Genomic DNA, 24142 nt, shown 5'->3' on the forward strand with positions numbered 1-24142 from the left:
TTACTATTTAAACCATGAAGGGAGACTTAGAGTTCAATTACTTTATTTCTTAGTGATACTAGGTTTTAATATTAAGAAAATACAAGAGTTTTCCATGGGAAGCTTGATTCTGTACCAATTCAAGTGAACAGAAAAATTACTGATTTTAACTGACAAGAATCGAGCCTGAGGAGGGGCTGAACTGTGTACACACTGTACTAAATAATTAGCAATACCCACAGATAAACTCTTTGATACATTACTTACGTAATGTAAATATTCTGGTCCATTTAGCAGATATGACTTTTTGTAATTTATAAAAGTTAAATAAAATTTTTGTGAACTTTTATTGGTAAATACTGCTGAATCCATCCATGCAGAATTTATTTGATAAAAATTATGTATTTCTGCTTCATATCAAGTCAAACTCAAACGAACTTTGAAAGATACTGTTTGATAACTTTGATCTAATTTTTTTATCTTCTGTCATTTCACTGAACCTGCTTTAAAGAGCAGGAAAATATTAGTGGAGACATTATATATTTTTTTGGTCCAGAATTTCTCCTCCTAAATGGAAATTAAGACAACTGGTTTTAACAAAATAAATAACTGCAAATTAGCTCAGCTTAGTTTCTGCAATAGCAGTACAGAAAGACATCCTTACAATTGATCGGAAGTGAATGTTCAATAGTTACCAATGACACAAGAGCAGCAGAGAGCGTAGTACAACGGTGCTTGTGGCAACTAACTTTTCCCCGTGCCATACTGTGACACACATATAGTGTACTTAGCTCTCCCATCATACACACCAACAGGTAAACAGATCAGGCTTTTAATCAAGAAAACCTTTGAGTATCATTTTCTGTGCCATTTTTATTCCGACGCTCACGAGTGGTCTGGAGTATGCTGAAATTTCCTGAATGAATGGCATAAATTGATGCAAGTTAGCCATTCTATGCACTGCACCTATTAACCTATTATTTTTCTGAATTTAGTTTAGGAAAAAGAAATCAGTGGATGGAACAGAAGATAACTCTGTTCCTCAAGCACGCTTGTTCACAGTCTGACATCCTGCTATAAATAATAACTTATTAGCACGAGTTCGTATATGATACAGGACTGGACTGGTATAGTCTAAGCACGCAGCATGTTCCTTCCCTCTACTCACAGGGCACTAACTTTCAACAGAGAAATACACTGGATACGTTAAGGCAGAGCCCTACCCGTAGAGCTGCCACTCTTCTTTCTTTTTCTGTCCTTCCAACACAAAATGATGAGAGAGAGCACCCTCTCGCTAGCAAATAACTAAAATCTGTTACTGTTTCCATCGTCTTCTAAGAGTTTCTCTCAAAGCAAAGGAAAACCATCATTAAAGAGAAATAGACAAACCAAAAATAAAGAACCACTGGAAGATATAAAAATCTGGATTTTTTTCTGAAGAAGCTCAAAACTTTCTAAGTAAAATTAAGCAAATACGTCAGAGCGAAGATTACCAGGAGTAGATCTGACTCTATTTTCTTCCCTTCCACACTTCATTTCATAGCAAAATGAAGCATGAAAGCACGTTCCAGAGTCACGTGTGAAATTGCTGAATACTAAGACCTTGTCCTAAATAGGTGTTTATATTTCTAGGTTCATTTCTACACAGATGGTTCTCCCACCTACACACAACTAGATGGTGTCCAGACACTATGGCATCATACCAAACTCACGGTATTATAACAGAATTTGTCCTTCCTTATGTATGAGCAACCAACGTAAGCTATAACACTATTTTGTCCCTATTGCTTATGAGGCAATTTAATACTTCAAAGCACCACACAAACATTAACAAATTGATCTGGAGAGTCTTTTATAAGTTATTCTACAGAAGTAAATTCTACAAAGTAGAAATTCTGCATTCTACAACTCTACATGCTGGAACAATTTTTGTGCTTTCATTTCATGCACTGGGGAATAAAATCTTCGTTTACATGACTTCCAGCATAATTACTTCTGAATGAATTAGTTAAAGTGAACAAGAAAACAGCAGAACAAGGCAAACAATGTCCATACCACAAAACATTGCTTTTTCCCATTAGCAGCCGCCTTCACACGGCTGTGACCAAGTCCTGTTCTCTCCAGGGTGCGGTGGGGGGGGCTGTCAAGGTATCTAAGTTTCAGCTGAATGCATCTACAGACAAACACTGCCACGTAATTCCCCAGTTTTGATGTCGCATTACGTACACATTATGAAAACTGCCAAACGACTCATTTTTAAAGAAAATTATCCACTTTCAAAGATCAGCAGTTTTTTGTTCCAGGTGAAATATGAATATTTATATATAAAGGCAATGATGCCAGAAGCAAACATTGCAAACAGGATTACTGATGTAAGGATTTCACTTTGGCATCCTGAAAGACAATCCTCTAATAATTTTCCTAGCCCTCAGAACTATAAATTGTAGATAGGGTGGCTACATGTGAGGAAACCTAAAAAAATTAATCTTTTAGAACCTTAAAATGTGCATTTAATGATTTGTAACAGGCCATTTAATAATTGAATTTGCAGTAAATCAAGGGAACTGGGCAAGTTTAGTTTTGTGGTTAGCAGCCTTAAATCTGTTTCTATCTTTGTCATAGGTTAACAAAGCTTTCTCGCTGGGCACTATGGTTCAGGCCAGCATAAACTTATCACAATGACACTTACTGAAATCCAGTTCAAACCCGAGATCAGTTGCTCAAGGACAGATTGGTTTTCACAACCCTTAATACAGCATACTTGAAGAAAATAGCTGAGAAACATTACATCCTACCCAAATCTGCACAAAAAAACCCCAACCCTTACATCAAGACATTCTTTCTATCTAGATTATGTCCTCTTTAAATTCAACAGAAAGTAAAACTGTTTGCTAGCCTTTGATCAGCCTGCTTTGAACTGATCATCCTGCTGCAAGGAGCTTCAACTAAGCTTAAAAAAACCCCCAGTTTAATACTAAGGCATGTTTGTTTGCAAAGTATGTATTGTTAAAATGTTGCCTCTTACAACGTTTAAATTTACAATTAGCTTAGAGTTCTTTTTAACTGCTTCTGTGGGGAGAGGAGCAGGGGTCCTGCAAAAGTTCTCTTACTTCCCTTCCTTAAATATGCTATTTAAGCAATGCCACTCCACAGCACTTGCACAAACATTACTGCCTAATGAAAAGGCTTTTACTGCCCTGTGTATGTTTTCCCTTGGAAGACAAGAATACGTCAGAAAGTTTTGCCACATACAGGAAGGATTTAAAAAACAAAATCCTGAAAAAGAAATCTTTTGAAAAATTAGAAGACATAGTGGGGTAATGTTTACACATAGCTGTGATCTATATGGACAGCAGGGTGCTTCAGTGTCCATGCCCTTGTGTGTAGTATCAGATCACTTTCATTTAATAGTAACATAGCTCTTTGCATAATCTAGGTAGCTTGTAAACAGAAATTAATATATCTTCAGTTACTTAGTTACTTGATGACATACTCTGAGCCATGTTTAATTGATCATGGATCTGGCACAGAGAAGCAAAAGGCTTTTGTAAGTACATCCAGTGAATGACGGGAAAGTAGGAATTAGAATTCAGAGCAGTTCCTAACTTCCAGACTATGAATTTTTACCTACTCACTGAACAGAACGTGCTGTAAAAGTGTTCTGTGAAGAGAGAATATGGTGAAATAGTAAGGGGAAATACAGACAGTAAACATCTTTTTTTCCCCTCTTTTGATAAGCTTCACAACGAAGATCACCAAAACTGTAGTCCCCCCTTTCCCCCTTGCTTTCACGAGTACCCTCTCAGTTCCTTCCTCCTCCCAAGCAACTGAAAATCATCCTGTAAGCAGCTGGGATGCTTTAGGGTGAACAACAGGAATCAGCGTATTGTAAGTGTAATTAAATTTTAAACCAGCCTTTTGGGGACTCTAGTTAAAACAGAAAGCCCACTATTTCCCTTTGTATTTTTATCATCTGAACAGCACTAAAAATCAAACTTTCAAAGGTGAGTATCCCTCTCTGAAGGTTGTCCACATTACAGAGCATCCATGTGCCCTCTCTCCCTCTCTACACAGCCGTAAGTGAGCTGATATGCCCTCTTTCACAGCATCTGGGGGAATACCTCCTGGCTCTTTTTACTGAAATTATTTTGCCTCCTTCTCAATCAACTGTGCAAAATCCGGAAGCATTTGCAAGTGGGATAAAGGAGCATGTAAATTACAGAAAAACACTGGAGATCTTATGTTATTTAGTGTGCATCCTTAGCTACAGACTGGCATCTGCCAGCAAATGTTAAGCAAAATTCACGTTTGAATCCACAACTCCAGTGAGCCACCTAGTCAAGAATTAAATCATGTCACATAAAATGTATATGCAAGGATCGTAATAGGACTCTGAACAAACTTTTAAGCTCAAGGGCCAACCCACATTTAGGTCACAGGCCCCATTACAGCAGGACAGTCCCTACAGCCAAAGGCACACAAAGGAACTGACACAGTCAGCAGACACGGCTGCCCACCGTGAATGATCAGGTAGTCCCACTACCAATGTGGCACATACCAAATGGGAAGTCTTTGATGGGAATCTGAAGTCAGGCTAAAATGCACATCTCAAGCTGGACATAAGAAGGGCTTTAATTTCTACACCACCATGTTACTGAAGATGAGACAGGCACCTTGCGTATTATCACTGCAGCTTGCTACAGTGCTGGACTGGCATTCAGATTCAAGCTGATGTGTGATTGCCATATCCCAGTTACTGTCATCTTCTCACAGGTAACAAACTACCTATAACTTGCTGATAGGATTTCAGGCCCTAGCACAGTTTACTTTTGTGTTGTCTGCATTAAGTGGTGTGTCTTTCCCAGTTTTAGAACTTGCCTACTCTTCCAGATACACGATGGATACAAAGAGACATTAGAAAACTGTAACAGTGCAATGACTCCAATGTTATTCAGAAGTGGCTGATTAAAAGGGTAAGTGTAAAAAGATACTGTCCCTGCTAAATACAGACTCCTAGCTGCAGCAGCAAAGGTGAGCTTCAAATCATGCCAAATTCAGTGAAAGTTTGGTGCGTGCATTTGTATAGAAGTTTGCATAGAAATACGTGAAAAATCCTGAGAATGAGATGGGTTAATTCCACAATAAAAATATACGCTAAAGGAACAGATTTATTTCTCTTTCATTAGGTTTCACAGGCAGCTTTGCTAAAGTGAAGTTTTTCTGACTTCCCAGAGTTTGCGTCTTGTCTTGTTTTGGGATTGCCTACAACTGTGTTTTAAGAGCACAAGTCAGCCCTTCACCAGTTACTTATATGAGGTTATGTATTTAGTCAAGAGTTTTCAAAATGCATGAAATACTGAAGAACATTTCTAGGTTATCGATGCTTATAATCTGTTATGGTTTGCTCCTGAAGTAACATCTTAACTGACTAGTTGTTACCATACAATGATAAGCCACTTCTGTAGTTCTCTACTGTAACTGAAATCCCCAATTTTTGCAAGCTTTAGCTAGCATTCAGCATGACAGATTATGAAGCCACATGCTACCCCATCATCTTTCTCTGTGTTTCTTGGAGGCTTTCTCTCTCCCTGCACACACCTGCACAGGAGTGTATGTTCTTCAGTCAATTCACACACATCATTGAACAGCAAGAGCACATATCTAGGCCCACAGCAGGGGGGTTAATTAACTGTACAAGGGACAGAGCTAGCTCTAGAGCTATCTTTTACATGTATACAGAGAATAAACAGAGCTGACACTCAAGGGAAAATGCAGTAAGTTTTGCGCTCCTCGCTTCCTCATAAAAAGACAGTAATTTAAAAAAAATAATTCAGCAGCAGCTCTAGACTTGACTAAGAAAGTTCTCATCTCAAACACTGACACTGTAACACTCAGTTTAAGACTCTTTTCAGACTGGAATAAGACCTTGCAGATGGACAAATGAAAACATTTATCTCCTTGTTGTAGCGCCTGCTCAGATCTACTGCAGTTAATAATGGCTGGGTGCACAAAAGAAAAGCACTGGTTGCCTACTTTCTTTCACATTAAGAGTTAGCAGACAACACAGGAACAAAAACCGTTTGCATACAACACCACTCCTCTTGGTGTTAGTGCCAGCAGCGCTACAGCGGTGTTAATGCCCTGGAAGAGTTTCAGAAAAACAACAGTGTTTTCAAAACATCTTCCTGAAACACTGCAATGGAGGGAGCTTTCCAGCCCAGGAAAATAAATTGTAAAATATATGAGTGAACATATTAAGACTGATGGCACATGCATTGAGTTCAGACAGGGATACCAAGTAATACAAATGGGAAAACAACTGTTATACTTTTATTCAAATAATGCAAGTCCAGGACATCAATCCCTTTTGGGAGACTGGTATCACTCTGTATTCATGAAGTACATATGTGCTTTGAGCAGGAAGCTGGACTAGACAACCTCTGGGGCTCCCTTTGTACCTGAAGCTTTCCATTTACTGTACCCCATCAAAACACCAATTGTGGTATCAGCTCTGAATGCACATTACAAAAATAAAACTCTCATTATATGCTCTTGAGCGTACCCCATGCCTGAACTTCTCCATCTTTTTCACTTTCCTGTGTCATAACAATCTTATTTCTTATCATTGAGGCATAACTCGCTTCTCAGAAGCTTGTCTGTGTCTCTAGAGTTGAACCATGTGTTCCGTTCACAGTGCACTGTGGAGGACTGGGGGTATACATCAGATGTAAGCTTAGGTCACATAAAGAAGCCTACCTCTGCTTACCGTCAGTGAGCATCTCTCAGAGTTTCCCACTCTTTAGAGTGTGAGGAGCTAGGTTGATGGTTGAAGACACTTCTATTGGGGTTTCTTTTTTCGTTATATTGGTTGTTTTAAATGTCTTAATCAAGAATAACTGCTATGAACTGATCCAAAATACAAAGATGCTCTACAACATTAGGCTGAATTTACCATCTAGAATTCTTGATTCTGAAAGTGATTTTGTATAAATGGTACTGCCAGCTCTCTGTTCCAAACTCAGCTACACTTTGAAACGTGAATGTAGAAAAATTGTCTTCCTTAGTACCTCAATCCCTACATACATTTTGAAGTCTAAAAAGAAAAAACCCAAACAAAAAGCCAACCAAACAAAAACTCAAGCAAACAATTTTACTATTTTTTTATTTACATTGAATCAACTCTCCAGAACTTCAAAGGAAATAAACCTTGTTTCTATTTCAATTCATACATAAAAAAAAAAAAACCAACAAGTACAGCTCCTAGTACAGGACAAATTCTCACTGTAGGTACGCCTATGTAAGACCACTGAAAACCAAAGCAGCTGTGGAAAATTCACATCCTTTTTGGTGGAATTTAGGGATTTCCTCCTTTTTCATAATTGAGCAGCAGGAGTGAGGATACCCACAGTGGACTATCATTTGGGCCTGATTTTCTGTTGTCCATGAATAGTTTTATTCAAAGCCAGAGATTAACACATAAACATCGTGGTTTGAGCCCTCAGACTAGGACAACAAACAAAGGCTTTGACTGTATGAGATTTCAAAAGACACCTCGTTGCTTTCTGCTTGGGCCCAACGTACATGATCTATACTGAAACACTCAGGACTTGCAACAGAAGTTCTGCCTCTGAACAATTCAGTTTGAAATTTGCTAAACAAAAATCATAATGCCTGAGAATTCAGGGTGCTCTCTGATGTCAAACAGCTTCCAAAAAACCTTCTCAGCTGTTTTTCCTATGTACAACTCAAGTTGTACAAATTCAGTTCTTCAAAGAACACTCAAGAACCATTTTAGATTTCTTTTTTCTGCTTCACCTTAATAATTCCTGTGTCAGGTTATACTGAAAGCAATATCAATGGTGACAAACAAAATGCAAATCTTTAACAGAAATTTTCTATGACCAACTGTAGCAATCTCCGTCCTCTATACTTAAATCCCAGTCATTCAGGTCTACCGTCACATGTGTTACGTCTGCTTCATGCATAGGGCTACCGTGTGGATTAGCTGTTCCAGTGGGAGAAGCAAGACAGACGCAGCCTGCCTTCCTTTCTGCCATTCAGGAGCTGCAGGTACATTTACCTTAACTGCACCCCTGAAAAAGGAGACTACCAAGCCACAGATTGGGTTCGGAGCTGTGGTTACACAGCTGTTAAATCCAGGATAAATTCAGGCAGCTGTCAAATGAAAGCTGTTTCACCCTTCCTTTGTTTCAGCCCTTCCTTTCTGCCACTTCCCTGATGCCAAAAGCAGCATTCATTCAACCACACACAAGCCAAGTGGGCACACAGGAACATGCTCAAAAACTAGCACATCTCGGAGTTAGTCTTCAGCCAGACAACTTTTTGACTCCAGTTACCTCACAGCAACATGAGCGCTAATTCTGGCACAAGACAGGGGCAGAATTAGGTAGTTAGACCAGGCAGGAAGGCAAGTCACTACGTTCACAGCAGCAGTCTAATTTGAAGCTTAATCAAAGTCGCCACACAATCACAACCTGCAAAGTCACCAGGTATGGGATACTAACTGAGTTTTGCCTCTGAAACAGTGAATTTGGTGCCTTGGAAGCACAGCACTGGAATCTCTGGTTCCAGAGGAAGACAAAGTAAAAGAAGTGCAACCCGACTTTCCTCACTCCTGCGCAGTGCTTCAGTAACTCCAGATTCAGTAACTCCACTGCAAAGCATTATCATCAGAACAACCACAGGATGTTCTTAAACAGGTATTTCTTCAGCAACCTGCTCAGGGTCTTTCAAGGACCATTAGAGGAAAAGACAAATAAAATAGCAGTTTTTAAAAGGCAGGTTTTGGGGATATTTTTAGTACAAGATGAACATTTATTAAAAAAGCAGGTACTTCTCTAGTGTGAGTTACCAAAGGCCAGTTGCAAAAATAAAAGTACAAAAGCTTCTTAAAAAAATGTTTGTCTTTTATAATGGGCAACGTAGACAGAGATTAACTCTTTCCATAAACTACATGCTCAGCCCTACAAAATAAAAGATTTCAAAACAACCTGGATTTTTCAGTTAGCCAAGGTAACGGAATGCACTGGGGGGGGGGGGGGGTAGGGGGGAAAACCAAACAAACTTACTTTTAAAGATACTTTCTTATTACCTTGTTTCCTATAGAACTTAATTTGACTCCTTACTGAAGCAGTTTAAATACAAATATTAAATTGCCTAAAGCCTCCTAAGAGGTAATTTTCATTTCTCATGACACTACATTTGATGCCTGCTGTCTTTGCAGTTTTCCCAGCCCACTGAAAGCCCAGGCCAGCTTTGGGGACGTTGCACAGTTGTAAACCACCGCAGCATAAATCAGTGTAAACATGATATGCAGAAGGTGCACCACCCTTTCAGGTGATGCATCCCACTCCTCTGTCCGCAGTTTCTGTTCTTTGCTGACCTCCAGAAGTGACAAGCGGGCTGAAAAGGGGTTTCATCTCCAGGGAACAGGAATAGTCTTAGTAGGGATGAGGTGTAGGTAAACACATAGCATAGCTGGACAGCTTCCCTTAAAAGCTGGTTTGAAAGCAGTAATGGACACTGGGAAACACCAAGCAAATCAAGATTAGATGGGCAAACAAGACTGCAGCTGTTCTGAAGAGCTTACAGTGCTTTTGGATCCAACCGCTCTTCTAATCCACACACCAGAAGCAAACTTTTCTCTTGGCATCAATAAACACTTTATGTCATGACTTCTTCAATATGGAAGAGTAAGCTACAGTCAGAGATGCATAATGCTGCCTCTTCCCCCTCCCCCAGCAAGACAGACAAAAGACCATCCAAGAATAGGCCAAGCTCCTACCAAGTCTTCAAACAGAAGTGAACATACCCCAAACCTGCTGTTAGGAAAAGATACCCCAGTAACACAACGTCAACCTTAGTGCAAGCTTTCTCCTCAGAACCAGCTGCTAACAGGGCTTCCCCCAGGATCTCTGCAGTCCTGCCTTCCTCCTACTTTTGGTTCAGACAAACTCCTGTCCCCGTTGTGGTCTAAGTTAATTGCATTCATCTTTCAGCCTGACATGGCACTAATGAGCACAGGTCTTAGTGGAGAGTTTTATCAAGTGAGTCCAGGATTATTACAGTGCCCAGTACTTCCTCATGGCCTTAGAATTTGATGCTGTTATTAGACACTGTTAGAGGAAAAATTAACTTTATAGAAATTCATACAACTAATTTTCAAAATATTGGGGGGGTAGGGGTTGGGGTGTGTGTGTGCGTGGACTCTTTTCACAGATTTACTAACTATCCCAGCCAGCCCAAGAGAGCACAGACACTCTGTCCTGTGGGCTGTAGGAACAATTATAATAGAACAAGAAAATAACAAGAAAATACCACCCACCCCCCTGCATGCCTCAGACTGGTGTCAAATTTAAGTCCACAGCCCATTTCTCCCCTCATACAAAAGTTTATGAGAGATTATGTGAAATCTTGTCTTTTCAAGGAACAGACTTCAACTCAGGAGGTCTTAGAATATTTAATATGGTTTGAGACATGTAACTAAACACAGAGAAACCCTGGGTACCATAAGTGTTAAAATGAACTTTTTGTCTCAGCATTTTCTAGTCTTAATCAGCATATTGCATGAGCAGATCATTAATATTTTAAAGGCAAATAAAGGATGTAATGAAATTTTGGAGACATCTGACCCACTAAAATATTTTTGAAAGCTAAGGCTCAAAATGACTGTATGTGTGTCAGTTAAGTGGGTCTCCTGCTAACTCAGGAGAGGTCAGAAGGGAAGCTAACTATCTGCTAAATGCCATAATTCACATACTGTTTAAAATAAACCCATTCCTGAATAGTGAATTATATATACTTTAAAAGCTAGCAAAACAGCCACCATTCACAGATATAAATAAATGAACTATGAAGGTGAAGGAGAGATTTTATCATTTGCAAGGCTTTGAATGATCAGCGATTTTTGTTCAAGCAACTTCAGAATAATTTGGAACCCACAAAGATTACTCTGAGAAGTAGTACATCAAGTTTAATTCCACGTAGCTAAATCCAAATGATGTAAAAGCCATTATGAAATGATGGAATAAAAAAGTGTTTACATCACTTAATACAGTGGAAAGAGATAAGCAGGATAAAGAAAGAGGAAAGGGAAAAACCTGTTTATTTACCCTTTACCTTCTAAAAATGCTACATAGCTTACTTAATATGCACTGTACACTAGTGCCAGTGCTTTGAGATCATGCCTGATTATTGTAGAGGGTGTACAAGCCTAGTAAATACTAACACTTGTTCTGAAGGAATTTAGTTTAAAAGTAGGATTTATATTCAAAGCTAAAAAACCAGATTAAAAGCAATGCAATATTTCAAGTTCTAAACGGTCTTTTTTGAACACGAGGACAATAACTGTCTCTTACTATGCAAATATAAACCCTTGCATATTATACATGGAGTTGAATCTAGCGCTGCCACATTGCAGTCTAAGGTGAGGTTACCACATAAAAATATGCAGGTACATTGTATTAGTGTCCCACGTAGTGTCACACTCCTGCTGCTGCAGGACCGTCCTACTTAACGCTTTGATTATTTCTTGTGTTCTTGTCAGAAAAATTAAGGTTTAGGGATATGGAACGTGACATATTTTTACATTACCATAACGCACCTTCCTAATGCAAAGGAGAAAAGCAACGCATTTGGCATTTACTACAAAACCCAACACATACACACAACAAAACTATCAGCAGTGTTTTTACCTGGCTTATCCAGGAAAAATGCATTGTAAGGTAATCCCAGATAGCATACCTGTTCCTAAAAATGTTTGGCTATTTATTTCCTCTCTTTAAAGTGCTTTAGTTTTACAACTGATGTTACAAATAGCAATTTTTGGTGGCCTCAGAAAAAAACATTCTGCTTGTAGATCCGTCCAGCTCATAGGCTATAGCTTACCCAACAGACCGTTTCCTCGTCTGCAGTTGGTGCCTCTGCTTGACTTCTTGCAGCGCCCACAGACGTTTGCATTCTGAGCATCAATTTCTATGGGTTCTTGAAGAGTTTGCTCTTTATAGTTCTCCATGTAAGTAGGGTTTAAAGGCTTTCAGATTACCATTTTAAGAATCATAATAGAGACAAGGCTAAAAATTAAAATGGCTTCATATTATAAGTTACCTGGACTCTAGCTATAGGATCCCTTGGATTTTGAAGTCTGAATTGACACGTGTGAGGGCCTGACCCAGTGCTTCTGTTAGCAGGAGATGCACATAGCTATAAACTCCGGGGTGTAGAGAATATTCAAGTATCCAAAGCGAGCTACAAATTCTTAACAGCTCCTAAAGGCACAACTTCATACAATAACTAAAAATCCTCTCAAAAAGATCTTTCCATTAACAGATCAAAAATTAATTTGTAGTATCTGCATTTCTCATCTAACTGTACTGTATTTTGCTCAAAAATTAAGACCTTTGCAGAAATTTCATTCTTGACTGTTGAAACTCTTCTCAGACAAAAGGTACGCAACTACTTGAATGCATCTAAAAGTAATTTGGGAGAAATTACCAAGTCTCTCGCCAGTTCTCCATAAAGAAAACTGTTATAAACTCCGAATCTATTTTGTGATAGTCATGTCTAAGTGAATATTTAAAGGAAATTAACATACACTAAGTTACATTTTAAAGACAAAATCTTTCAAATAATTTCTGTCTGTACCTATAAATGTAAATTAGTCTCATTGGCTTTTGAAAAAGAAGCCCAGTATGTGATTAAAATTAATCTTCTCCACTTTTGGAACTGTATTGCGCACCAAAATCTTTTACACAGAACTTTTGAAGTTCCTAAAGTTACGTTAAAAGCAGACCTACAATGAATTTTTGTCCCAAATGACAGTACCTTGGTAGATAACCAAACAACAGTGTAGAAGTTCAAAAGAAGGGAATAATATTCAGTTCTTTAAACAACAATAGAATTATTTCACACTTATATGATACCCAGGTCCCCTACAGAGTGCTGTTCTGTTCATAAGATATTACAGCACAAGCCCTGGTCTGGCAGCAGAAGAAATTCTTAACGTTTAGACATAGCAAGATTTTGCTGCTTTTCATCCATTTGAAGTGGACAATTTTGATGCACTAAAGCATCCCAATAACTCACTTCTGAAGAGTCTCACTGTATGGAAGAAACAACTATCAAACCAACCCTCAAGTGAAGGATTCCTGCATATTACACAAGACAAGATGTTGAGAAAATGGTTCTTACGTGGCAGGTAGAACTGAATCTTGACCATCCAGTAAGCCGTTCGCATTTGGAAAAACAGAAATTGAAAAGCTTCCATTTCCAAGATTCAAGCAGAAAACATAGTACCTTTAGGCCACAAAATTTTAATCGCCCAGCGGAGAAGTGTTAGGAGCTTAGTGTCCCGGACTGCTGTAAAACTGCTTCCCGCAAATGATCTACTCGGAGAATGGGATATTTCTGTTTCTTGAGATAGATGACAAAATTTAGAATGAGCTGGAGAATTCAAGAACATAGATTTGACCAAGTTGATCACTGAAGCATTTGATAGCAGCCAAAGATGCATGTGGAGCTTTTGACGCTAGAAAACTGCTGACAATCAGGCACTTCCACACCACTCCGGGCTGGCCACAGCTCTAAGAGACAAAGCGTTGCTCTGAAAAAGCTGCCATACTAGAACAAGAATGAAGCAATTTATAAAGAGAGTGCATGGATATGGAGCAAGACTCCACAGGCTTAAATACTGCCAAGTATTCAAATTTTCAGAAGTCTAAAATAAAAGGATAGCCACTTGCTGTTCTGCAGGACATTAAGCAGCTCTAAAGCTTATGTCTCAAAAATTCACATCACATATTAGAGTTCCTATGTAATTCTTTGTTTATTTTTAAAGGAAAACCAAGGTAAACAGGTTCTGCCTTCTATAAACAGTACAAACACCATCACTGAGGTTTTACTTACTGGGTTAGGAAAAAACTGGCTCACTTCTCCTTGCTACATAGGGCAGCCTGGGTCCAACTCTTTTACACACTAGTGTCTGTTTACTATGACACACTGCCAACATTTTACTGAGGAAATCTTCAGAAAGAATTAAAAAAAATAAAAAGGAACCACAACTACTTAACTGTTTCTAACTCACCTCACCTAACCTTGGAGAGAGCTTACAGGACAAGGTAGAAATGCCCATCACAACTCAAGGGCTTTCACCCTGCTAGCTTTCAAAAGTCTACTGTAAGACAACACTTAGAAGTTCTTGCTATTAAAAAAAAGAACAGAACAAGAATTCTTTTACATAGAATACATCAGATAAATATTGTAGGAAAAATAGGTAATGAACTCACAGAAGTTAATTGAAGCCTAATCTTCCTACAAGTTTTCTATAGTCAGAAGAATGAGGGGTGGGCCCTCACAAAAGAAACAGAACAGGAAGAATTAGATTCCCTTGTCTGAATTGCCTCCTGAAAAGTACTCACTCTCTCCACTTCTCTATTGATCCCCATAGTAATTCGACCTTCATTCCAGCGAAAAAATTTCCATCAGAATTTTGCACTTAAGCGCTGCCTAAATCTACTCATTATGTTACAGTAAGGGGGCAAAGTTGAGAAAGACACCTTGAACATCAATACCAGTTTTGACAGACTAAACATGAAGGAGGAAATAAGAAAGGCTCAGAAAATAATGGACCTAATTAAAACAAACAACACACCAAGAAAAGCTACATGCTATCTGCCTCCACCACCTATCTTCCCTAACAGTAAAGCTCCCTGTCAGGTGTCTCTGATAACTAGTTATTGCAATGCAACAGCGGGGGGAAAAGTTGCTCTAAAGAGATTATACACTTTTTGGAGTTTCTAAAAGTGAGAACAAGTATTTTAAAAAAGTTAAGCCAGAAATCAGACCAATACTGAAAGAAACTGACCATATATAATGCCCACAAATAGTAGAATTCATGTTGATTTGACCCACATTTGAAGAAAATACCCTCAATTATTTCTATGGACAGAAAACGTATACCAGGTTATAATTTCAGTGAACACCAACGTTTCCTGAGAACGAAGACTGCATTCTCTCCCTACAACAGTGTCAATATAGAAATGGAAGCACAAAGATTTAGTGAAACTCCATCAAGGGCATTCTTACCCTTTAATCCTTAAGGTGTGTTCTCTCTTTAAGCCCTTCAAGGCCCAAGTCTATCACAGTCTCCACAATAAAATGAGAAAAAACACCTCATAGTGTCTAGAGCAACAAGAGCAGATAACACTTATTCAAATAGAAAAGTCAAACCCTAAAATAAACTTTTACAAAAATTGTACATGCATTTGGCCCTCTCGCGCTTCCTTAGTATTCCATCTTCTCTCTAAATCACTTCCAGAAAGGCGTATCTCCTGTTTATTTTTCCAGTGTCCATCAAAAAGAACCCCCAGTCCACCTGTAAATGCCAGTACAATCAACAGAAACCAATTCGAAACTGGCACTACGGAAACTATGTAAAATATCACATTCACCTTGGTCCTTCTCAAAATAAGGATTTGAAGAGGAGTTCAACTGGGTGGTTCCACAATGCATTATGAGGGTGTTACGCCTCAGACATATGTTGGAAAATACCACCTAATGCTGATTACCCTAGTCAGTTGTCTTCTTGGTATAGTACTATTAAATAGGATAATCTTTACTAATAAATTTTTTTAGCCCATAGCTGTACTACATTTGGTAACTCATAGTGCAAAAAAGCACAATCTCGGGAAGTGGCTTATTTTCAAATCAAGTAACAGGCAGCAGAGGACAAACAGCAAAGATAAGTTTTTGCCTGTATTCTAAGTATTAGACACACCGTCTTTCTCTTTTCTCCCTTCCAAAATTCAATACAGTTTTCAGAAGAGCTGGGGACTAAACAACTCCGATAGGAACTAAAGATCTATAAGGCACTGAAAAGCAGATGCCTGGATTTGACTCCCCTTCTAACACTGATACACTTGGAATAAATCAAAATACTGTTTCTGGGGCTCTGAGGTTGTTCCACTGAGTCATGCAGAACAGAGCAGAATGGGCTGTTTTAATCTGTTTTCACTTATAAAAATTCATTAGTAGATTTAATCCCTTTTCCCAGCCTCCAACTAAGACTCCTTTAAGGGTGCTATACAAAACATCCTAAATCCCAGTCATCACAATCTGATGTTTTGCCTGTCTTTCTTCCAAGTATGAAGAGGGAATAGGAGGCATTGAAATTACTACTGATGTGTGAGGTTATCCAGCAAGTCAAAAAATGCAGGAGCACCTAATAACCAGCTCTCACCATCAGCAGGGGATTTTCAAGGAAATACTGTAGTTTAACTGCCCATTTTCCATCTACAATGTGGGTTTTCAAGCAGAGAGGGCTACTTTAGAGTTATGCCCTGGCTTATATGAACTAGGTATCCAACTAGGCTCAATTAAAAAAAAGCTCTCCGGCTGCATCCAAATCTTTCTTAAGTACAGCGTGAACTCAGAAATTAAAAGTTGAGCCAGAAAATCAGTGCTAAAGGAAAGCTAGCAAGAGAAAAGTGTGGAGGGGTTTTCTTCTTTTTAATGATATCATGAAATAGTAACTTCCATTTCCTAAATTAAGTTACTCTGGTGCTAATGTATAGTAGATATGCAAAAGGTTCACAAGCCAATAGCAAGAAGTCTAGCTGGAGTTACATTAAGAGAAGAATGGGAAATCCAAGTTTAGATGCCAGTATGGGTTTAATCATGATTTAACTGTTACAAAAGGTTTGAAAAAGCTTACCAATATTTCAGTCATATGCAAATGATTATAGCACCAGTTTTTCAGAATAGTTTGGGAGAAAAGAGGCAGCAGGGAGAGATGCATGCACTCTGCCTATCTACAATCATCTGTATGACATTCAAAATTTGTTTCAGCCAGTATATCTTGAGAATATGGAAGATGACTTAATGAGAAGTCATTATATTCCCATTCTCACACAATATTTGGATGCAAATTAAATAAATACCAAAGATTAAAATAGTAAGCTCATGCAGATTTCTCAAACAAACATTCACCTTCTAAACAGGTGCTCTTCACACTGATCAGAGGGTTCGAAAGGGTCTGACGATTCACAGAGGCAGTTAACTTTCTCCTCCTTACATCCGGACAGACCAGTGTCTTTTTGACAGAAAAAAAGAGTGACTACTTCAAACCACCTAAGAAAGGAATCTACAAATAGTCAATTATGGGAGGAGGCAGAGCTAAGCGTATCACTACAGGGTTTCATTATTAAAGCCAAACTCTGGGAAGGTGCAAAATTGTTTTTCATATATTTCAGAACTGCTTTATAAACAGTTGGCATAAATGGATGTTTGCAGTTACACGGAAATTAGCATATCTTTATCATTCATGACATTTACTTCAAAAAGATAGGTATTTAGTAATACATACAGTTCCGGATAAACAACTGGAACTGAAATTAAGCATCACCTGCCCCAAGTTATTAGTTACTACACGTCCTTATGGCATATTTGCACACTTCCGCCATCACTGACAGAATAACTGGCATTTTAATATGACCTTGACGGATCTTGGGTAAAGGAGGGATTAGATACTCCAGACAAAACTGGCAGGAGTGAGAAGTGAATGACTTCATTATTTATTTCCAGATTTTGAGCCCTAAAGTTCTCATGGTATTCATTAGGTGTATCTACAGCTAGCAGGCTTATCTTGCCTACTTTCTTATGCAGAAGCATTTCAGAGTGCTCTGTCCTACCCGTTAGCTGTACCCAGTTTCCCTCCTGCTCTCTAGCTTTCTTGTGCTTACTTTCCTCTCACCAAAACACAGCCTTTCATCTTTACAGAATATGATGGAACATGTTTCGTGTACAATTTTCTGATAATGAGTTCAAAAAGCCTCCATAAAAATTCACCTTTACTATGGATGACAAGCATTCAAGAAGAACAGTCTCAGAGGATGAATTTATTCACATTACCGATCTTTTCATTACTCGGTTATGGTACCTGTAATAAATACACCAACATCAATGCTTAAGCCTATTCCTGACAGTTCTTGAATACTTAAATAACAAGTTTCCTTTGTCAGTCTAAACCAAATGTTTACATTTATTCAACTACACAAAACCATGGTTAAATTACACTACCATTCTTAAAATCCCCCCTCCAAATCCCCTTTCCCATTACTTGCTATTTAGCAGCAAGGTTAAAAGGAGTCTCACCCTGAACATATAGGATTTAGAATAACCGCAACTACCTCAGTTTGCTGAAACTTTAAATACAAGCAAAATTAGATGTACAAGATCTGCCTATTCATAATAATAGAGATAAGTTCACTTTTACAGTGTGCATTTTTTCTGATGATATTCTACAGTTTCAACTACTCTTCACAGTAGAGTATGTTAAACCTTTCCCCCCCTGTGAAAAATAAACACAATTATCCCTATAACTATTTTTGAGTACTTTCTCCTACAAGTGCATACAGCTCTTCAGAAATTAAAGTAACAAAGGGATCCACTTTATTCTTTCCATGTCAAGAGCAATTGCATGAGAATACAAGTCTAGTTTTCACAAAACTGTTTTCTGGAAGATTCGATTAATTTCACTGCAACCACAGTAAAAGACATTTCCATTTTATTTTCAAATATAGGGGAAAGAGCCAGGCAATTTCTTTAGTATATGCTTATCACTATCACCTTTTTACCATAAGGTCAAAAGACTATTCTTGTAAGCTTTCTTCCACATTTAAGATAGAATGTTGCTCTAACTATTCCAAGAAATTGTGAGGACAGATGTAGAAACTCCTCTGTATTTGACATTATATTGCTAAAAAGCATTTGTTCACTGACCACTTCTTTCTTTAGATTTCTTTAGTCGAATAAACAGGACCTCTTCCTTGTCACTGGAAAAAAAAAGTACTGTAATGATACATACTCGATGATATAATATAATGATGAAGATCATATTATAGTTTTTTAATTAACTATAGAGGGAAAGAAGCAGAAAAAAGGTATACTTCAAGATTACATCCCTCCTGCTCCTTTATGTTAGCCCTGCTCTAACTCAGTCTTTCACTAGTGTCACTGGTAACAATCTCCACTCCACCTTCCCAAAGTAAAAAAAAGTAAAAATTTTCCTCATAGAAAGATTCAAGAATACATTCTTTATGGTTTTTATTTTAAGAAGTATATTTAACTCGGATAAAAGCTGTGCAGTGATAGGTAATTGTGGGTAAAAGTCTACAAAACAGAATGCCAAAGGAAGACACTATCATAGAATACAAAGTGAAAGAAAGAGTGCTAAGACTATTACTTCCTTACAAAGATGTGAAAATGTAATAAAAACCCGTGCTACACAGCAACAGAGTTCATTCATATTAACAAACCGAGCTCAGATTTAGTAATTCAAACTGTTTTGCAAAAAGTCACTCTTGACTTTCCTTTAATAAAGAGAGGGGCTGGGGAAGAAAGAGGAAACCAGTTTTAAAATCAATGCATTCAGGGTTTCCAAACTGCAGCACCCACATCTATAGCTGAGGAACAAGATTGCTAGACTGAATTCACCTTATTGCCCCCACACTGGAAAAAAAAGGTAAGCACAGTTTAGAACTCTGTAGTAATAACATAATGAGACTAGCAGGGGAAAATAACAGTCTGAAGGATTCACGTTTAATGCCCTTTAAATGCAAATTATAACGCAAATAACTTTTTTCTTTTTTATTTTTTTCCCATATGATAACACAATCAGCATACATTGCTCCATCTTCTCAGGAGAAACAAATCAAAGCATTTGTTTTCACCTCTCTCACATTTCAAAAACCATATGAATATATGACATACCTTTTGCTGTAACAGTTTAACCCTGCACCAGCTAACAAATTTCTTTAGGTTGAAGCCTACACACCGCACAGCCCACTTGCTTTCTTTTTGTACTTTGCCAGATCTCTTCAGTTTCACAAACTTCTGAACAGAGCTGTCATTATTAATTCTCAGCAAGAAACCAAAGCCACTATGAACCTCTGCAGCGACTGGCAGCAAGTGTCAGCACTACTCTCAAAATTCTTCAAAAATGGAGAGAAATCCTAAAGCAACTAAAAGCTTTTAGCTAACCTACTACTGACTTGGTTCTTACACAGTCTTCATGCAAATTCATTAAATAAGAGAGCAAAGAAAAAGGGTACATTAGGCTGACATAGCATTTCAGAGGCCAGAAACATTTCAGCATTCTGTCTCTCTAACACCAGGGTCTCAGCTCCACACCACTGTCTCCAAGCAGGGACACCCCACAGGCTGGAACTTTCATTTTTCACACTTCATTAAAAGCTTATCAAACAGTGACAATTATGCCTCCCATAACTGTCCACGGTGGAGTTAGGCCCTCAGAGTTTATTCATCAGACATCAAGACTACTCACTTGGCTCTAAACAAGAGTACAGATAACACATGTTGCACTCCTCCTCAAGAAATGCACTGCACAATGTAAAGCATTTATTTACTATGCAAAACTGCACATTTCTCCATGCTGTGTAAAAATTAAATTGTTGGATAATATTCTCCCCATAAAACAATTGATAATAATTATTTTTCCTAAAGAGAAATGAGAGTGAGAATAGAGGAAAAAAATAAAGAGGCTTTGTCTCTAAAATGCCGCTCAACTCTGCATTGCTAAGCCACAGCTGTCTATTCAACAGATTCTTACAAATAAGAGGGAGTGAGCATTTCTCTACGTCGGTAAGGTTTTTTAGGGTTTTTTTTTGGGTGAATGGTGGGCGTGGGGTGTAGGAGGTGTTCCCCCCTCCCCAAACTCACATTTGCCATGACCATTGCATTTTAGCAGCCATACTACTTTAACAACACTATCATCTGTGATATTGGCAGCTCTGTGGACCAGTGGTACATACAACAAAATAAAGACTTTGAACTTCAACAATCATAGCTAAATCCACTGTTCTAGTGATAATCAAAATCATAAATGTACAAAGAAGGAAACTGGACTGTGACTTCATAGTGACTGAATTCGCTGTGTGGTGGAAGTGAAGTCAGAAACTTATTTTTCAAAGTCTTTTGGAAACTTAGCCCATGTTCATCCCATGAACAAGTGCACTTTAGTACTTTGAGCTGTAATTTTCAGCAGAAGAGACACAGCTGCATTTCTGGTGATGGGTAATTTAAAATACACGTTAGTATAGACCACTATATAAAATAGCTTTAAAAAGTTATGTATCCAAGTTGAAAAGTTAGAGTAAGATATACTTACATCTTTCTTATGTTCCACTCACTATCGGACTGCCTGTCCCTGCTGATCATGTGAACTGGTAGTCAATATGACTTGTTTTATGGCATTAAGGCAAGCTAAATTTGAAATTACCATGGGCCTCCAGAGCTTACCAGAGAATTCTGAAGCTGCTTGCTGTGAGACATAGCCACATGCAGAGGCTCATGCTGGTTTTAGAGAATAAATCATCCTCAAGAGAGGCATGCCATCACATCAGCAAAACCTCAGTTTTTGTTGAATTAGTATTCTCATTAAAAAATCATTTTCTTTATTATCCTTACATGTTCCTTCCTAGACTCACTGTTCCACTACTCAAACATACTATAATTTTTTAGTAAACAAAATTTCTAAAGAAATCTTAATCACTGTCTGCCCATTTCCTTGGGGAAGGCAACAGTTCTTTCACTCTGGAAAAAGGTAATTCTCAAAACGGAGCACATGTAGATAAAAACAGATGAATGCGTGTATCTAGATGTGACACTGATGTATAACTATATTCTTACCTATGCACACATTCTAAAAATATTTTCCCTCTTCAAAGGTGTTTGGTTCCTAATTTGGACCTGATGTGGTTCTGTTATTGACACAATAACGATACAATTAAGGGACTGCTTAAGTCAGTTTAGTTTTGGGGGGAAGTTGTGTAGAGGGTTTTTGTGTGTGTTGCTGTTTTGCTTTTTTAAAAAAAACATATGTGAGAACAAGTTCAGCAGATCCCTCAATGTTACTTATTTTTCTTCTAGTTACCCACAAGGTGCACCTTCAAGTTCCACAATCTTTCTGTTAAGCATTCAGTTCTAATTATTACTCATACTTTAGACCCGTCAAAGAGAATTCCTACCAAATGGCAAGTGTTAGACAATTGTGCTGTAATTCATCATGGTAAAAACCACACAACTAATTTCCAAATTGTCTATTAGGCACCCATAGCTGACATGAATTTAGTTGTTCTAAATACAAAGAAAAATTCCAGCATACTCATCCAGATGCACAGTGTGGACCAACTAAAACAAAATCTAAAGATTTGCCTAAACCAGAATGGTCTGATTTAGAATAAGTTTCAAGATAATAATAAAGGAAATCACAAAATTCATTCATTTTCCCAGCTCCCTTAATATAAAATGTTGGTCTCAACACAAGAAAAATTGCTACAGCTTCCACTGATTACACTAGTTGCTTGTTTGATGGACTCTCAATAACTCATCCTATCTTTTATTGAGAAATCAAATAAAGATCTAAAGTGTCTGGTTGCCCACACTTATTTTTGCACTTAAAAATTTAGCAGCTCTCTTGAAAGCTGGGAAGAAATACATCTCTAGAACAGGGTGTTAAAAATATATCTCTGTTTCCCTACCTGTTTCTCACTCAGAGCTGTGATTTTGGCTTGAAGTTCATGAAGCTGTTTCTTCAAATCAGCGTTCTGATTAGAAAGAAAAAATATCTGTGAGAAAGATATTCCATTTGTTAACAGAGTAGTAGCAGGAAGGTGTGTTTTTTTGTTTTGTTGTGTTGGTTTTTTTTGCATAATGTACTACAAATACAGCACCTCTGGATGTACAGCCAATAAAATTCAAGAGGCTCAACAAAGCCTTACTTAAGTCACTGAGCGCAATAATAATCAGAGGACCTTTCTAGCACTCAGGGAGACAACCCAGTTTGGAATTAAGATTTCATTAAAACATCCATTAGTGCTTAATGTATTATACGGCATATTTGTACATTTCACCAAGCTTACAAATTAAACGAGCAATGCTTGTTAATATGTAATACAATAGTATCATGTTGTATACAATAGCACGCTATGGTATGTTGCCTAGTACACTTTCACCTATGCTACTTATGCAAAGACTTTGTCATGCATTTGACTATGTAGAGCATCAGCAAACATATCTATTAGATCTTAACTGACACGTGTCAAAGGAAGGCAAACGTATCTAAGTCTTCATTTCTATGTACGTTTATGCCTTAGACTGTATTTATGAGAATTACTTTTGCTTTAGCACATCATTCATATCATCACTTTGCTCACAATAGCACTTGCTTAATATTTGAAAGCCATAAGCATCACTATAAAGATGCAGTCAGAAAACAATTTTTACCAGGACTATTTGTTTCCTACTAAAAAACAAAATTAAAAAAAACGTGTCCTCAGTTTAAAGCCTGTGAAGCTCTGCAGAAACACGACAGGGAAGCAAGCTTCACTGCATTTTTCTCTTATTCAACTTTTTTTGTTCTCATTTATGTTGTAAACTCTATATACCAGATTATGTAGGATTGCTGTGCTACACAGAAATATTAAAACATAGGACTAATATTGTTACAGGAACTTCATGCTTAGGACAACTTCCCTATTTTTATATTCCTCCACAAAATTTTGAAATGCATTACAATCTCAGCTTGTAGATAGTCTTCTCTAACACACACATAATTCAGCAAAACCACGTATTGACCCATCATTCCCCCTTCTTCGAGATGACACTTAATAATCTGGGATAAAAATGCATTAAGAGCATTGGAAGCAGGGACCAGATTTACTCTTTCTGGCTCCACAAACTTTGCATGGCTGCTTGCAGCGTGACCTGGCTATCAGCAGATATAAACTGAAAGCAAACTACTCTGCAAGCTAATCGTTAGCAGACTTGCCCAGCAAGTAAGAGTAGCAGACTTTACCCAAATCCCATTAGATTAAGGAAATTCTAGAAAGCAGATTTTCCAGTACCACCCTACTCCCTGCTCATCCTTCCCCGTCAGGGGTCTAACTACTTGACTGTTACAAAAAGGCGTCTTCCCACTCCGCTGAGCTCAGAATACACATGCTCAGAAAATTACAGGACATTTAGTATTGTATGGGGATGGAAGCACATAACAGCAAGCCTCACTGAGCTGCCTTTTTCCCTCTACTCAACATTTCAGACTGGTTACAGAACTCCACAGAACTCCCCA

The 24142-nt window shown here is 38.0% G+C and overlaps 1 protein-coding gene across 10 annotated transcripts in view; it reads right to left on the bottom strand.

The window, feature by feature from the left end:
• The window catches only part of PHF21A (PHD finger protein 21A), a 141404-nt gene that overhangs the window by 72793 nt on the left and 44469 nt on the right, over positions 1-24142 (bottom strand). For 5 of the 10 annotated variants that reach the window (XM_063331866.1, XM_063331860.1, XM_063331858.1 and 2 more), the window contains one exon: positions 22554-22640. In XM_063331866.1, the coding sequence (XP_063187936.1) occupies positions 22554-22640 (87 nt within the window). The remainder of the gene's footprint in view (positions 1-22553; positions 22641-24142) is intronic. The other 5 variants (XM_063331867.1, XM_063331862.1, XM_063331865.1 and 2 more) reach the window with 1 other exon arrangement.

Source organism: Chroicocephalus ridibundus, chromosome 4 (assembly GCF_963924245.1).
Source record: "Chroicocephalus ridibundus chromosome 4, bChrRid1.1, whole genome shotgun sequence".
Taxonomy (NCBI): Eukaryota; Metazoa; Chordata; class Aves; order Charadriiformes; family Laridae; genus Chroicocephalus; species Chroicocephalus ridibundus.